The following is a 15,358-nucleotide window of genomic DNA, read 5'->3' as shown; positions in this document are numbered from 1 at the left end:
CCCAAACTAGTCAATTATTTGTAGTCTTATCAGCAAACTTCGCATTAGGTTGTTGTATTCTATTACTTAAAGTACTTATGATTCAACACTGAGTGACATTTGTACATACAGTCACAGTTTAAGAGACAAGTAGTTGGCTTGAATTTCTGAATTAGGAATGAAACAAGCTCTTAAATGGCTTTGTTTAAATAATAAACACAAAGGCCCAACAGGGTTTTAAAACCAACACAAAGAGACTGACATTTTAAAAAATTGGCTATTTTAGTTCATTAAAGTATATTTCACAGCTGCTATGATGTGTCTAGCACTGACACCAAACATACTCAGTAATTCACTAGGTTTCCTGTTTCTTTCAGACACTCCTGACACCGACAGCTGATGAACATGGATGTCAGGCTCCCCAGACACTACTGCACACACAGCTTCACCAATGCCACCTTCTTGGTAATGATCTTCCACTGTGACAACCCGGCCACCAGTAGCTTTTGCACAGGAGATGATGGTGGCAGCATCCAGGGGTTTAATGGTAAACAGGTCAATAACACAGATAGAAATATCTTGCTGAGAAAGAACATCAGCAGCTGCTAACGCTTCATGCAGAGTAATTCCAGCTCCAATTACTGTGACTTTGTCATTATTACTGTAGCGGATGACCTTGGCCCTTCCAATCTCAAAATTTTCTTGTGGGGTATAAATAACTGCAGTTTCTGATTGGCATGTCCGAATGAAGCACATTCCTTTGGTATTGGCAGCCAGATAAACAGCATGCTCTGTTGAGACAGCATCACTTGGGAGGAAAACAGTGCAATTTGGAATGCTTCTGAACATGGCTAGATCTTCCAAGGCCATCTGGGACGGGCCATCTTCACCAACAGACACTCCACAGTGAGAACCAATAAGATTTATATTAGTTTGAGATATGGCTCCCATCCGGATCTGATCAAATGCTCTAGTCAAAAAGGCAGCTAAAGTAGTAACAAAAGTAATGGTTCGACCTCGTGTGGCACAGCCCAGTGCCACACTCACCATGTTTTGTTCTGCAGCAAAACACTCAATAAAACGCTCAGGATGTTCTTTCTTGAATATTTCAAAAAAGGTGGAGTTCTTTGGGTCACCATCCAGAACAACAACTCTTTCATTTGCAAGGCCCAGTTTAGCCAGAGCCAAACCATATGCTTTCTGAGTAGCTACCTTGTCACCAACTTTATAATCAGGCAAACAGGTCATTTTTATATTTGTGATGCTGACTGGAGGTGAACCTTCAACAGGAGGTTTTGGTAGGAGATTCCTGTTGGTCTGTATCTGACTTTGAATTAGTCTAATGATTTCATCTGCTTTTTCTTTTGGCATTGGCTTTCCATGCCAATTTTCTGCATCCTCAACATTTGGAATACCCCGTCCCTTGAAGGTCTTTGCAATTATAGCAGTGGGCTTGTTCTTCCCTTGAGCAGCTTGAGAAAAGGCCTGGCACAAAGCTTCCACATCATGGCCATCCACTAAGTAAGTATTCCATCCAAAGGCCTCGCAGCGATTCCGATAGATGTCTGTGCAGTGCTTCAGTGGCGCAACGCCACTTTGCCCCAAGCGGTTCACGTCAAACACTGCCACGAGATTGTCCAAACCGTAGCGGGAAGCAAAGGCCAAAGCTTCCCAGACGGAGCCTTCTGAGGACTCACCGTCACCCAGAAGGCAGAATACTCGGTAGCTGGCTTTGTCCAAGTACTTGCCAGTATAAGCCATTCCACACGCAGCCCCCAATCCTTGCCCGAGCGATCCTGTCGCCACATCCACAAATGACAGCCTGGGGGTGGGATGTCCCTCAAGGTCACAATGAATTGTCCTCAAGTTCAGCAGGTCGGTTTCACTGATGCCGCCCGCCTCCGCCCAGGCAGCATAGAGCAGTGGAGCTGCATGACCCTTGGAAAGGACGAATCTGTCGTTGTCAGGGTGAGCGGGCTCAGTCTGTCTGTACCTCATCGTGTGGAAGAAAAGCACCGACACGATCTCTGCCGCGCTGCAACACGATGTGGGGTGGCCGGAGCCAGAGGCACACGTAGCCCTGATGGAATGGACGCGCAGGCGGTTGGCCAGGTCCCGCAGCACTTGCACTGTGGTCGCGTCCGGTAACGCGCTGTCCGCCATGTTGGCACCTTCCCAGGTTCCTGTGCGGGGCAGACGGGGCGGTGCCACGGCGGTTGCTTCACGTGACGTCGTGCCTGGCCTCGCCTCGGGGAAACGCGCTCTGGAGGTTCTGTCAGTTAATGGTGACCCCAGCGGCCAGAGCCGCCGGCCCTGGAAACAGCAGTGCGGCTTCATCTTGTGACGGGAGTCCTGGTCCCACTTCCGGAAGGAGCCTGCTTACCACCCGGGCCTAGGTCCTCGCAGTGCTCCGCAGGCTCCTTTCAGTCCTTTATATGCTTAAGATTATTAAAAATAATGAAGCTTCTTTATACTTTTCCTCGTTATAAATTCAAAAGGGCTTTCTTTTATCCCGGTATTATGGGATGCTGTTTGTTGAGGTCCTGCTGCTTTTTCCTGCTTTGAGGCTGCCTGAGACATCCGCACTGTTCTGTGCCTGGGTGCTCGGTTGCAAAGTCCAGTCAGACTCCTCATTCCTGAGGACTGTAGTACTCCAGGCTACTCTGTTCATAGAATTTTCCAGGCAAGAATATTGGCGTGTGTTGCCATTTCCTCTTTCAAGGGCTCTTGCCTGACCCAGGGATAGAACCCAAGTGTCCTACATCTCCTGCATCGGGAAATGAATTCTTTACCACTGAGCCACCTGGGAAGCCTGTGCACTGTTCTGTAGCCCGGCATTAATGGAAATAATCCAGTTAGTCAGTCTAATGGATATGGCAACACCGTGTCAATGAGACTTTTCAGAGCAGCTGAAAATTTTTTATTTATTTTTAATTCCAGGATAATTGCTCTTCAGCTTTGTGTTGGTGAAAATTCTGACTCTGACTCGCAGATAGAAATACGAAAATTTGACCAAAATTTTCACGAGGATCAAATTTAGAGCTGCTGAATGGTAAGTTACCTAGAACTGCAATTTCCCCTACATATCCTAAAATACAGTTACTAATAATACTTTTTAAACATAATTAACTTACTTGCTTTAGTTATATAACTAAACTTATGCCACTGAGTGCTTCTACCAGTCCAAGGTTTTATATAGCATGTTATCTAAAAACACAAAAACACAATGACAGTGCCTCTCCCATGCTGTGGTATTAAATAGCTTGATTCTTGAGTAATAATACTTAGTTTTAACTTCACATTAAAATCATCACACTGGAAACAAACAGACTTATCTCCTGGACTCCACCTCAAGAGAAGCTAAATTCTAATCTATGGGACTACAGTTTCAGACACTATAGTTTTAATGTACCTGTTAATTCTCTGGGAGGAAAATAAAACAAATTTAGTGTTGCCAAGAGAGATCTCCAAAATGGAGCTGGAAGGCTATGGAGAAAGTGATTCTGGATGGACTCTGAACTTCTAATCACTTACGGTCTTAACTCAGGCATCCAGAACTCTGCCCTGTGTTTCAAAAATTTAAGATGCTTGTTGGACCCTTACCCTAAATAGCTCCAACAGCATATCCCTTAAGAACAAATATAAGAACAAATATCTTCTTCCTGCACAAGGATCAGTGATAATTCTTTCCAGAGAGCTTTAACAAACTTGACTTTTGTCTTTATAAGTCCCTGGCTCTTTATTTCCTTGAAAACTCTTTCAGCTTCACCCCAATTGGTGCTTCCAGGATGGCAATTCCTAAGACCCCAAATAAAGCTCTTTGCCCGTGGCAGCATTGATATGGGTTATTGTTTGACTGATCATTGAAAAAGCAAGAGAGTTGCAGAAAAACATCTATTTCTGCTTTATTGACTACGCCAAAGCCTTCGACTCTGTGGATCATAATAAACTGTGGAAAATTCTGAAAGAGATGGGAATACCAGACTACCTGACCTGCCTCTTGAGAAACCTGTATGCAGGTCAGGAAGCAACAGTTAGAACTGGACATGGAACAACAGACTGGTTCCAAATAGGAAAAGGAGTACATCAAGGCTGTATATTGTCACCCCTGCTTATTTAACTTATATGCAGAGTACATCATGAGAAACGCTGTCTGGAAGAAGCACAAGCTGAAATCAAGATTGCTGGGAGAAATATCAACAACCTCGATATGCAGATGACACCATCCTTATGGCAGAGAGTGAAGAGGAACTAAAAAGCCTCTTGATGAAAGTGAAAGAGGAGAGTGAAAAAGTTGGGTTAAAGCTTAACATTCAGAAAACTAAGATCATGGCATCTGGTCCCATCACCTCATGGGAAGTAGATGTGGAGACAGTGGAAACAGTATCAGACTTTATTTTGGGGGGGGGCTCCAAAATCACTGCAGGTGGTGACTGCAGCCATGAAATTAAAAGACACTTACTCCTTGGAAAGGAAGTTATGACCAACCTAGATAGCCTATTAAAAAGCAGAGACATTACTTTGCCAACAAAGGTCCATCTAGTCAAGGCTATGGTTTTTCCAGTGGTCATGTATGGATATGAGAGTTGGACTGTGAAGAAAGTTGAGCGCCGAAAAATTGATGCTTTTGAACTATGGTGTTGGGGAAGACTCTTGAGAGTCCGTTGGACTGCAAGGAGATCCAACCAGTCCATCGTAAAGGAGATCAGTCCTGGGTGTTCATTGGAAGGACTGATGCTGAAGCTGAAACTCCAATACTTTGGCCACCTCATGCGAAGAGTTGACTCATTGGAAAAGACCCTGATGCTGGGAGGGATTGGGGGCAGGAGAAGGTGACAACAGAGGATGAGATGGCTGGATGGCATCACCAACTCGATGGGCATGAGTTTGAGTAAACTCCAGGAGTTTGTGATGGACAGGGAGGCCTGGCCTGCTGCAATTCATGGGGTTGCAAAGAGTCAGACACGACTGAGCGACTGAACTGAACTGAACTGAATTGTCTACTGCTTAGTCAAAGTTAAGAACCAGTAATCTGCAGATAGATTTAGTTCAGTGGTTTTCAACATTGGTTGTACTTTAAGAGTTATCGGAGGAGTTAAACAAACAAATCTTGTGTCCAGGCTGCACTTCAAAGCAGCCAAATCAGAATTTCTGGGTAAAGGATCTAAGCATCAGTAATTTTTAAAACCCCCATGATAATTTCAATGTTCAGTTGGGTTGTAAACAAACTAAGGGGGTCTTACTGTTCTTTATATGTCTCTTACATTATATCTCAGATAAATTTTACATATTACATGCAATTTACCATTTTTATTTTTGAAAATATGTATTAGAATAAACCATAATGGTATGATATGGCAAACATTTTAAGACTTGCTGGAGAAATGCTAGCATCAGAAAAATCCTTAGAAGTTCATCTTATATTAGTCTACATTCCTTTTACAAATTAATGCTGCCTTATCTTTTTATACTACAAAGGAAGACAAAATAAAAATATACCAAACTAGATGTGAGTAAGATGGAAGTTAGAAAAACAAACAAACAAAAAAACCCATTATATCAAAACAGCAAACTATTAGGGGCTGACAGGAAAGCAGTTAACATAAATGTAGGCAATTCACTATTGCTCTAATTAACCCTAAAAATTGGAAGCTAAACGTGACAGTGTAAAAATGGTCTATGAGGCAGTGCTTACCTGAAAAAAAATGGGAGAAATAAGTACTTAACATTTCTTTTAAATTTCCAAAATTCTTCCATTTGTTTAAAGTATTGCACAATTATCTCCTAAAGTAATTAACAGAAAGTTCTTAACATAAGTAAAGGTCAATTTTGTTAAGAAAATAATGTAGTCTTGGAGATTTAATGCCTTAGATAATGAGTGAATTTCCCTCTGTTGCTTTGTGAGACAGTGTGGAATTTTTTCTTTGACCACATAGAAAAGAATCCTTTGTAAATTATCTCTAAGATATGTTTAAGTGTTCTGAGATTTTTTAAGGAAAGAAATGGAAATTTAAATATTATAAAAATTATTAATACTCTTTGTAGGCATTTTAGTCTTTAAAAATATATTTTCAAATATGCAATTGAAAATAACCATATAAGTGGGCTCCCCTGGTGGTCCAATCATTAAGAATCTGCCTAGCAATGCAGGAAATATGGGTTCAATCCCTGGTCTGGGCAGGAAGATCCCACAGGCTGCCTGAAAACTAAGCCGGTGCATCACGATTACTGAGCCTGAGAGCCACAACAAAAGAAAGCCATGTGTACAGCTACAGAGATCTAGCACAGCCAAAAATGAATACATAAATAAAATTATAAAAGAAAGAATAAAGCTTCCTTTTTAAAAAAAAAAAACATATAAATATAACGTACACATAACTTGATAATACAAGTCATCCAATGTGGCTGTGAACACAACTTACTCAAATAAGTCAAAGACGTGTTCCCACATTCTATTTTCTCTATTTAGAAGAGACTATTACTGACAAAAGGCCAGCCCCCAATTTTTAAGCCAAACGCCAAAAGAAAAGTCCATTACTCATTTTAGAAATCATTTTGGAAGACAGTCAAAAGTTTTCTGCAAATGGGAAGAAATTATTCATTTATTAATCTTGGTTTATGCACTTAAAGTAGGGATTGGAAGATTCAAGCACCTACTGGATTAGGAAGTTAAATGAGTAAACATATGTAAAATATGATGTAAGAGGGTTGGAGGAGCCTCTGACAGATATTGGAGAATACAAGCCCACCTAAAGGCATGCAAAATTGGGAGATTTGTGAACATTTTGTTGGGGGAAAAAAGCATTTCTTCAGGCTGCTAGTTTTTGTCTGTGACTTATTTGTTTTTACCCCTGATTTTACCCCAGTTTTTGCCCCCAATTTGTTTATAAATAAATATTTATTTTTACCTTTGTTTACATTTTTCACTTTAATTTTTTTCCTCATAGTAAGAAAATATATTATCGTAATATGTACTTGAAATGAAAATAAAACCCAGCAGGAACACTAATACATATAGCTGTGGAAGGAAAAATGGAAATAGCAGGAATTAGTAAGTGCAATTTCTGAGGAAACAAAATACACCTACTACTCAGGAGGTCTACATTAATTTGTAAGATATACACTTCCACTATGTGAGAGTGAGTTACCTTTAGACTGAGAAAACTGAAGTTTCACTGCTATTTTAACTATTGAATTTTGTTAAAATGGAATTTTGTCAAAGAAAGACACAGATAATGAATTCATCCTTTTTCTTACTTTGTTTAAATTTGGCTAATTTAGTGAACTGAATATGGAGCTAGTGAGAGTAAGATTCTTGTGTAGGACAATAAGTTTCTTGCAGGGGGATAAAGGTATTCTACTTTCTTGATATTGCTTTGAAATTTATGGCAGATGCTATTACTGACAGTCCTACTTTTTCCATAAAGTTTTAATTTTGGTGAGAGGAGGGTTGGAGGGTTGGAGAGTAACATACTAAGAAAGTTAGGCCTACTCTTTAAAGTGCTTCTCAGATGAATAAGTCCTGGAAATGTAATTTACAGCCTAGTGACTAGAGTTCAAAACACTATATTAAATATTTGAAAGTTGTTAGGAGAGTAGATTTTAAAAGGTCTCACCACACATACATAAAAATTATAATTATGTATGGATGTGTTAACTAACCTTATTGTGGTAATTATTTTGCAATATAAACATGGATCAAATCATATTTTATGCCTTAAAATTACACAATATTATATGTTAATTATATCTCAATAAGCTGGGGAAAAAATAAACTGCTTCTATTTCAGTCCATTATTTCTAAGTTTGCCTCTATTGACTGTTTCTCTTTGGACAAGGAGTTACACAGTTCTGCTTTTTGAAATAGTAATTAAAAAAAATTAAATGATGAACATTGTTTAGAGGTGCTATATTTTATTTTGTTAACTTCTTGTAAAGAGTATTGGACTTCATTCGAGCAGACAGCTTGGTGCTTTAAAATTGTTTAAGTTTGTTAAGATGGGTATAAAAGATGCTTCACTCTGGTACTGCTGCAAAAGCATATTTTCTCTGGGGTCTCCACTGAAGCTCCCAAGTGTTCAACAAGGACCCTCCCCTCTGGTTGAATCCCCAAGATTCAGTTGTGCCAGTGAGCTCTATGTGAACTCTGGGGACTGTTTCATATGCTGCCCCCCAAGTTGTCCTTTGCCTGGCCTAGTAGAGGCCTTCACTATTCTGCAGTGCTCTGTGTAAGACAGCCTCCTCCTTAGCACTGTTTGCAAAGTCCCTCCAGGAAGGAAACCATGAAGATGATGTGGCTTACCTTGTTTATTTTTCTTCTTTAAGGATTACAGTTACATGATGCTTGTTTTCCAGCATTTGAACACTGTTGCTTTGTATAATGTCTCTAATTTTGTTATTGTTTATGGGTAGAGGGGAAATCTCGTTCTAGTTACTCTATCATAGCCTTAGAACAGTATTTTAAAATGTTTTGAACCTTGATACCTTCCATGGGGCGTATATTCTCTCTACAACTATAGCCCAAACTGCACTAGTCTCCATCAACCTTGACACCACCACAGATTGGTACACTACAACTCTGACCCCACAAGACTCTGGAGTTCAGAATTTCTAACTACATCAATTATTGATAACCTTTTTGGTGTCATTTAAAATATATGTCCCCTAAGGTACAATCTGTATGCTAAGTTACTTCAGTCAAGTCTGACTCTTTGGGACCCTATGAACTATAGTCCACCAGGCTGCTCTGTCCATGGGATTCTCCAGACAAGAATGCTGGAGTGGGTTGCCATTTCCTTCTCCAGGGGATCTTCCCAATCCAGGGATTGAACCTGCATCTCTTACATCTCCTGCATTAGCAGGCAGGTTCTTTATCACTAGTGCCACTGAGTCATTTTGCTGTATAGCAGAAATTAACATGACATTGTAAATCAACTATACTTCAGTGAAAAATAATAATAAAAAATTTTAATTGGAGATTTTAACACAACTTTGTAGAGAACTTAAAAATAAATCTGCCTTATGTATTTTTAATAATCCCATTGTTATGGTTAGTTGAATTTTCTAGAGAGATTTAATACTGCTCTGTAAAATGCAAAAACCTTTTGCTTGTGAATGATCTTAAATTAACCCCACTGAAACATACCAAATATCTACCTTTCTTTTTAGAAAGGGGACGTGAAGTTGTAATCCTTTATTTTTGATGAATATAGGTCATCATTATGAACACTGGCTATTACATCCTATTGAAATTCAATAAGAAAATCCAAATAATTATCTAAAATGATATTAAGGGAGGTTATTCCAATATCTTCAGAATAATGTTCAGGATAAATATTCAAAAATTCTTATTACTGTACTATAGTATAATTTTCAGGTTATATGTCTGTGGTAACAAAATGACCCCCTACAAGAAAAAAATCGGAAGTGGCCCAAGCAAAGTTTAAGTTCATTTCTCCTTCATGTAAAAATTCAGAAGAGGGTGGAAGGTCCAGACTTGTCAGACAGTTCTATTCAACAGGGTCTCTCCAGGGCCAAAGTTCTTTCTGTCTTGTTGCTCACTCGTTCCTCAAGTGTTGCCTCATCTGCAGAGCTGAAGCTGAAAATTATCTTGTCCTCTTTTTACCCCCACATGAAGGAACAAAAAGGATGGAAGGGAGGTAAGAAATTAATTTTTCAGGAAGTGTCCCAGAAATTGTAAATATTATGTCTCATATTCCATTGGTAAGAACTTATTTGCCTAATCACACCCAATATTATGGGAGATGGGGAAATGTAAGAGTATGTTAAATTATCATGTAGGAGCTTATAATTATCAGGTTGGTGCAAAACTATTTGCAGTTTCAGACCATGAGTTTTAAATCATTGTAACTAGGCTCAAACATATCTTTATTCATCAAAATAGGAACCATTACAATCAACATAGTTTGCCAATGAGAAATAAGTTTGTTTATTCCTGTAGCACAAAAATCATGCTTCAGGATTCGATGAATTTTGGAAAGCATTTTGTGCATCCTGCTGATGGTGGAAGTGTTTTCCCTGCAAAAAAAAAATTGTTAAGATGCTTGAAGAAGTGGTACTCAGTCAGAGAGAGGTCAGGTGGATATGGCAGATGAGGCAAAACTTCGTAGTCCAATTCGTTCAACTTTTGAAGTGTTGGTTATGCAATATGTGGTCAAGCATTGTCATTGAAAAGAATTGAGTCCTTTCTGTTGAGCAATGCTGGCTGCACACATTGCAGTTTTTGGTGCATCTCACTGATTTGCTGAACATTCTTGGATGTAGTGTTTTTTATTTCCAGTCAGCTCATGGAGCACCCACTTACTGAGCTTTTTCACCTTTTCAATTTACTTCAAATGCCAAATGACCATAGAATGGTTGATATTGAGTTCTGCAGCAGCTTCTCATGTAGTTGTAAGAGGATCGGTTTTGATGATTGTTCTCATTGGTTGTCAACTTCGTATGGACAGTCACTGCATTCCTCATCTTCAAGGCGCTCATCTCTGCAAAACTTTTTGAACCACCACTGCACTGTATGTTCATTAGCAGTTTCTAGACCAAAAGAGTTTTTGACGTTATGAGTTGTCTGTGCTGCTTTATGACCCATTTTGAACTCAGATAAGAAAACTGCTTGAATTTGTTTCTGTCTAACATTATTTCTATAGTCTAAAAATTAAATAGAAAATAATCAGCAAGTAATGTCATTAGCAAAAAAAGAAACAAACATAAAGTGAGAACTGTGCATTATAATTTATCAGGAATGTGTTACAATATCAAATGGCAAATTTCAGCAATATGAAAACCACAATTATGTTTGCACCAACCTAATACTAAAAACAAAAGTAAAAATCAATGCTGGTATATAATTCATAATCTCCACCACACATTAATATTTAACTTTTGGTTATGTACACAGTCTTGCAACACCTTTTACATATATTGTTTTCAATTTCCAAACAGTTCACCTTCAGAGCAATGTTTTGTATGCTTAAGAATCAAAGCAGATTTTTTTCATTAAACAATAATAATTGATTCATTTCTTTATTGCATGCTTGATAGATTCAAAGCTAATATAGATGCTAATGCTAAGCTAATGCTCTACTGATGAATCAAAGTTAGTTCTTGCCCTCCAGATAATGGACTTAAATTTAGTAGGGAAAATGCACATGATTACAGCAAATGCCCCTTAGTGCCCAGTGTGGTACCAGGGCAGAGAAACAAATACTCTTAGCTATTTAACAGCAACTATGGAATGCAAGAGGTCATCTTTGACCTAGGTTTTGTAGAATGGGAATGATTTTCATTAGTGTAAATATGACCGGAAGTCAAGAGGAAAGTTATAAAAGTAGAAAAAGAGAATTTCTAATCTGACAGGAAAAAAAAAAGATTCATGATGAGAACAGTGAAGGAAAGGAGGAAGTCAGATTTTGAAAAGGCCTTGAAATAAAGCCAAATGGGTTATTTTTTAGTTTTGCTTTGTTCTCTTGCTTTTGGGTTGGGGGTGAAGTGCAACACAAGGGTTTTCATCATCTGAACGTCTTGATCATGGAAATCATTTTGATTATATTTAGTTCAGTCATTCAGTCATGTCCGGCTCTTTGTGATCACATGGAATGCAGAATGGCAGACTTTCCTGATTATCACCAACTCCTGGAGCTTGCTCAAACTCATGTCCATTGAGTCAGTGATGCCATCCAATTATCTCATCCTCTGTTGTCCTCTTCTCCTTCTGTTTGCAATCTTTCCCAGCATCAGGGTCTTTTCCAGTGAGTTCTTCGCATCAGATGGCCAAACTATTGGAGCTTCAGCTTCAGCATCAGTCCTTCCAATGAATATTCAGGACTGATTTCCTTTAAAACTGACTGATTTGATCTCCTTGCTGTCCAAGAGACTTTCAAGAGTCTTCTCCAACACCACAATTCAAAAGCATCAATTCTTTGCTACTCAGCTTTCTTTATGGTCCAACTCTCACATCCATACACGACTACAAGAAAAACCATAGCTTTGACTAGATGCACCTTTGTTGGCAAAGTAATGTCTCTGCTTTTTAATATGCTATCTAGATTGGTCATAGCTTTCCATCCAAGGAGCAAGCATCTTTTAATTACATGGCTGCAGTCACCATCTGCAGCGATTTGGAGTCCAAGAAAATAAAGTCTCTCACTGTTTCCATTGTTTCCTCATCTATTTGCCATGAAGTGATGGGACTGGATGCCATGATCTTAGTTTTTTGAACACTGAGGGTTTTTTTTTTTTTTTTTTAACACTGAGTTTTAAGCCAGCTTTTTCACTCATCTCTTTCACCTTCATCAAGAGGCTCTTTAATTCACTTTCTGCTATAAGAGTGGTGTCATCTGCATATTTGAGGCTATTGATATTTCTCCCTGAAGTCTTGATTCCAGCTTGTGCTTCATCCAGTCCGGCATTTCACTTGATGTACTCTGCATATAAGTTAAATAAGCAGGGTGACAATATACAGCCTTGACATACTCCTTTCCCAATTTGGAACCAGTTGCTGTTCCACATCTGGTTCTAACTGTTGCTTCCTGTCCTGCATACAGATTTCTCAGGAGACAGGTAAGGTGGTCTGGTATTCCCATCTCTTTCAGAATTTTCCACAGTTTGCTGTGATCCACACAGTCAAAGGCTTTAGCGTAGTCAATGAAGCAGAAGTAGATTTTTTTTTTCAATATCTTGATTTTTCTGATATAACCAGTGTAAGCAATTTGATCTCTGGTTCCTCTGCCTTATCTAAATCCAGCTTGAACATCTGATAATTCTTGGTTCATGTACAGTTGAAGTATAGCTTGGAGAATTCTGAGCATTACTTTGCCAGCGTGTGAGATGAGTGCAATTATGTGGTAGTTTGGCATTCTTTGGCATTACCTTTCTTTGTGATTGGAATGAAAGCTGACTTTTTCCAGTCCTGTGACCACTGCTGAGTTTTCCACACTTGCTGGCATATTGAGTGCAGCACTTTCACAGCATCATCTTTTAGGATTTGAAATAGCTCAACTGGAATTCCATCACCTGCACTATCTTCGTTTGTAGTGATGCTTCCTAAGGCCCACTTGACTTTGCACTCCAGGATGTGTGACTTTGGGTGAGTGATCACACCATTATGGTTATCTGGGTCATGAATATCTTTTTTGTATAGTTCTTCTGTGTATTCTTGCCACCTCTTCTTAATATCTTCTGCTTCTGTTAGGTCCATACATTTTCTGTCCTTAATTGTGCCAATCTTTGCATGAAATGTTCCCTTGGTATCTCTGATTTTCTTGAAGAGATCTCTAGTCTTTCCCACTCTAGTGTTTTCCTCTATTTCTCTGCATTGATCACTTACGAAGGCTTTCTCATCTTTCATGCTACTCTTTAGGAGAGATAAAATAAATGTGGGGAAGACGAAGCTTTGCGTTTGTACCTGGGTCAGATAATACAGGTTTAACTAGGGAGCTCTTCCTTTTGTTACCTCCACAAAAAAATATAGTTCTGAGAGTTTGTCCTTGGGTGAATTTAGACACTCCCAGTTCCCAGTCCTCTGATGAATACTGAGCAAGGCAAATTAAACTTTGACTATAGAAACACTGGAAGAAAATTTCTCCGCACACATAGGAACTTTTCTGTTTGCTACACATGATACAAAACTGTTGCAGAAAATTATAAGACAATTCATGAATCATAAATACAAACAATAATAAGGAAAATTACATTCCCAGGATTATTTAGTGTTACAGTTTCCTTTAGGATCTATTTCTATTCCAATTATTATGTTCTTTCTTTCAGATCAATTTTCAAATGTTCAGCTTTAATTTCCTGTAAATTTAACTTAGTGTGCAATGGAGGTTATAAACTAAATAAACTTCACTTGTGACTCCAAACAATTTTTATATACATACATAGAGTTCTGAACATCAAATTTAATGCAAGTAAGTGGAATTCTCTGACAAGATTGAGAACAAGAAGTGGGGAAAACAGGTCTGCTGTAACAAAGGATCCCACACTGGGGGTTGAGGGTGGGAAGCTAAAACAACAGATGGTCTCACAGCTCTGCAGGCTGGAGGTCCACAATTGAGGTTTGAGCAGGCTGTCCTTCTGGGGACCATGAGGAACGGATCCATGCCAGGCCCCTCTCCTTGGCTTGCTGTTGCCGGTCTTCCCTCTGTGCATGACTCTGTATTCGAACCTCCCCTTTTCATAAGGATTTTGGTTCCTTTGGATTAGAGCCCACCTTAGTGATTTCCTTTTAATTTGACTACTTCCAGAAAGACTACTGTAACTCCTAACAAGGCCACACTTCTGAAGTAGGGACTCCTAGACATCTTTTGAGGGGGTAGGGGTTGTAGTTCAAACTGTAACACTTGTTTTGTGGTCATATAAGTCCATATTTACATACTGGAGTTTTTCCCTTATGCTTGTCTACATCCAAATCTTTTTTTCCTTTTTTTTTTTAAACCAAGTTTTATTTATTTACTTATTTTAATTTTGGGCCACACCCTGAGGCGCGTGGTATCTCAGTTCCCTGCCCAGGGATCAAACTTGCATCCCTTGCGTTGAAAGGCAGAGTCTGAACCACTGGCCCACTGGAGAAGTCCTCAAATTTCCTCTTTTTGTCAGAATATTAGACATATTGGAATAGAGGCCCACCCTTCTCCAGTAGTGACCTCATCTTAACTAATTACATCTGCAATGGCCCTAGTTGCAAATAAGGTCACATTCTGAGGTGCTACAGGCTAGGAACTTGCCCACTTGTACCCTAAGCTTGATCACCAGCCCTTATATTTTTGTTTGTGTTAACACGTCTCCAATGACACCACAGTCTTTGAGAACTTCAATCAAGTTCAACTGTTCTCAGTCCTTTTTTCAACTGGCAAATTTATATATATATATAAAAATTTATATATATATATAAAAATTGTTAAAGCTATATATATACATATATAATGCTTTAAAAATTCAAACACTCTAGAAGAATACAGTGCAATTATTTTCCAATCTTCCTCCATCTCAATCCTCATCTTGTAAACTATTAACAGTTGATTGTTATCCTTCCTGATATCTTCCGAGCTGTCTTCCTTCCACATTTTGTTGTGAGATCTCTTATGCATACTGTCTTATAGCTCACTTTTCTACTTAACAAGCCTACTACATTGCCCACATTGATACATAACAGATTTTAAACCATTTTAAAAAAAAGCAGCAGCAAATAACCGTGACATATTGGAGCAGCGATATTGAAAATGTGACCACGAGATGGCGCTAGCACACAACCAACTTTATATGGAAACCACTGCAACAAATTTTAGGGCTTGCCTGGTGGCTCAGAAGATAACCAATCTGCCTGCAATGCAGAAGACCTGGGTTCAATCCCTGGGTCGCAAAG

At 39.0% G+C, this 15,358-nt stretch overlaps 1 protein-coding gene across 1 annotated transcript; it reads right to left on the bottom strand.

The window, feature by feature from the left end:
- Window positions 1-261: 261 nt before the first annotated feature.
- Window positions 262-2,142, bottom strand: TKTL2 (transketolase like 2). Its single transcript, XM_061164713.1, has one exon. It carries the CDS (start codon window positions 2,140-2,142, stop codon window positions 262-264), a length of 1,881 nt encoding a protein of 626 aa, XP_061020696.1.
- Between the last annotated feature and the right edge of the window lie 13,216 nt (window positions 2,143-15,358).

This window comes from Dama dama, chromosome 17 (genome assembly GCF_033118175.1).
Source record: "Dama dama isolate Ldn47 chromosome 17, ASM3311817v1, whole genome shotgun sequence".
Taxonomy (NCBI): Eukaryota; Metazoa; Chordata; class Mammalia; order Artiodactyla; family Cervidae; genus Dama; species Dama dama.
The sequence above is the reverse complement of the archived record's forward strand: the minus strand, read 5'-3'. Positions and strand labels throughout refer to the sequence as shown.

Bases quoted from the DNA above. Each gene is read 5' to 3' on its own strand.
- TKTL2 (XM_061164713.1), bottom strand. From the start codon at position 2,142: ATGGCGGACAGCGCGTTACCGGACGCGACCACAGTGCAAGTGCTGCGG.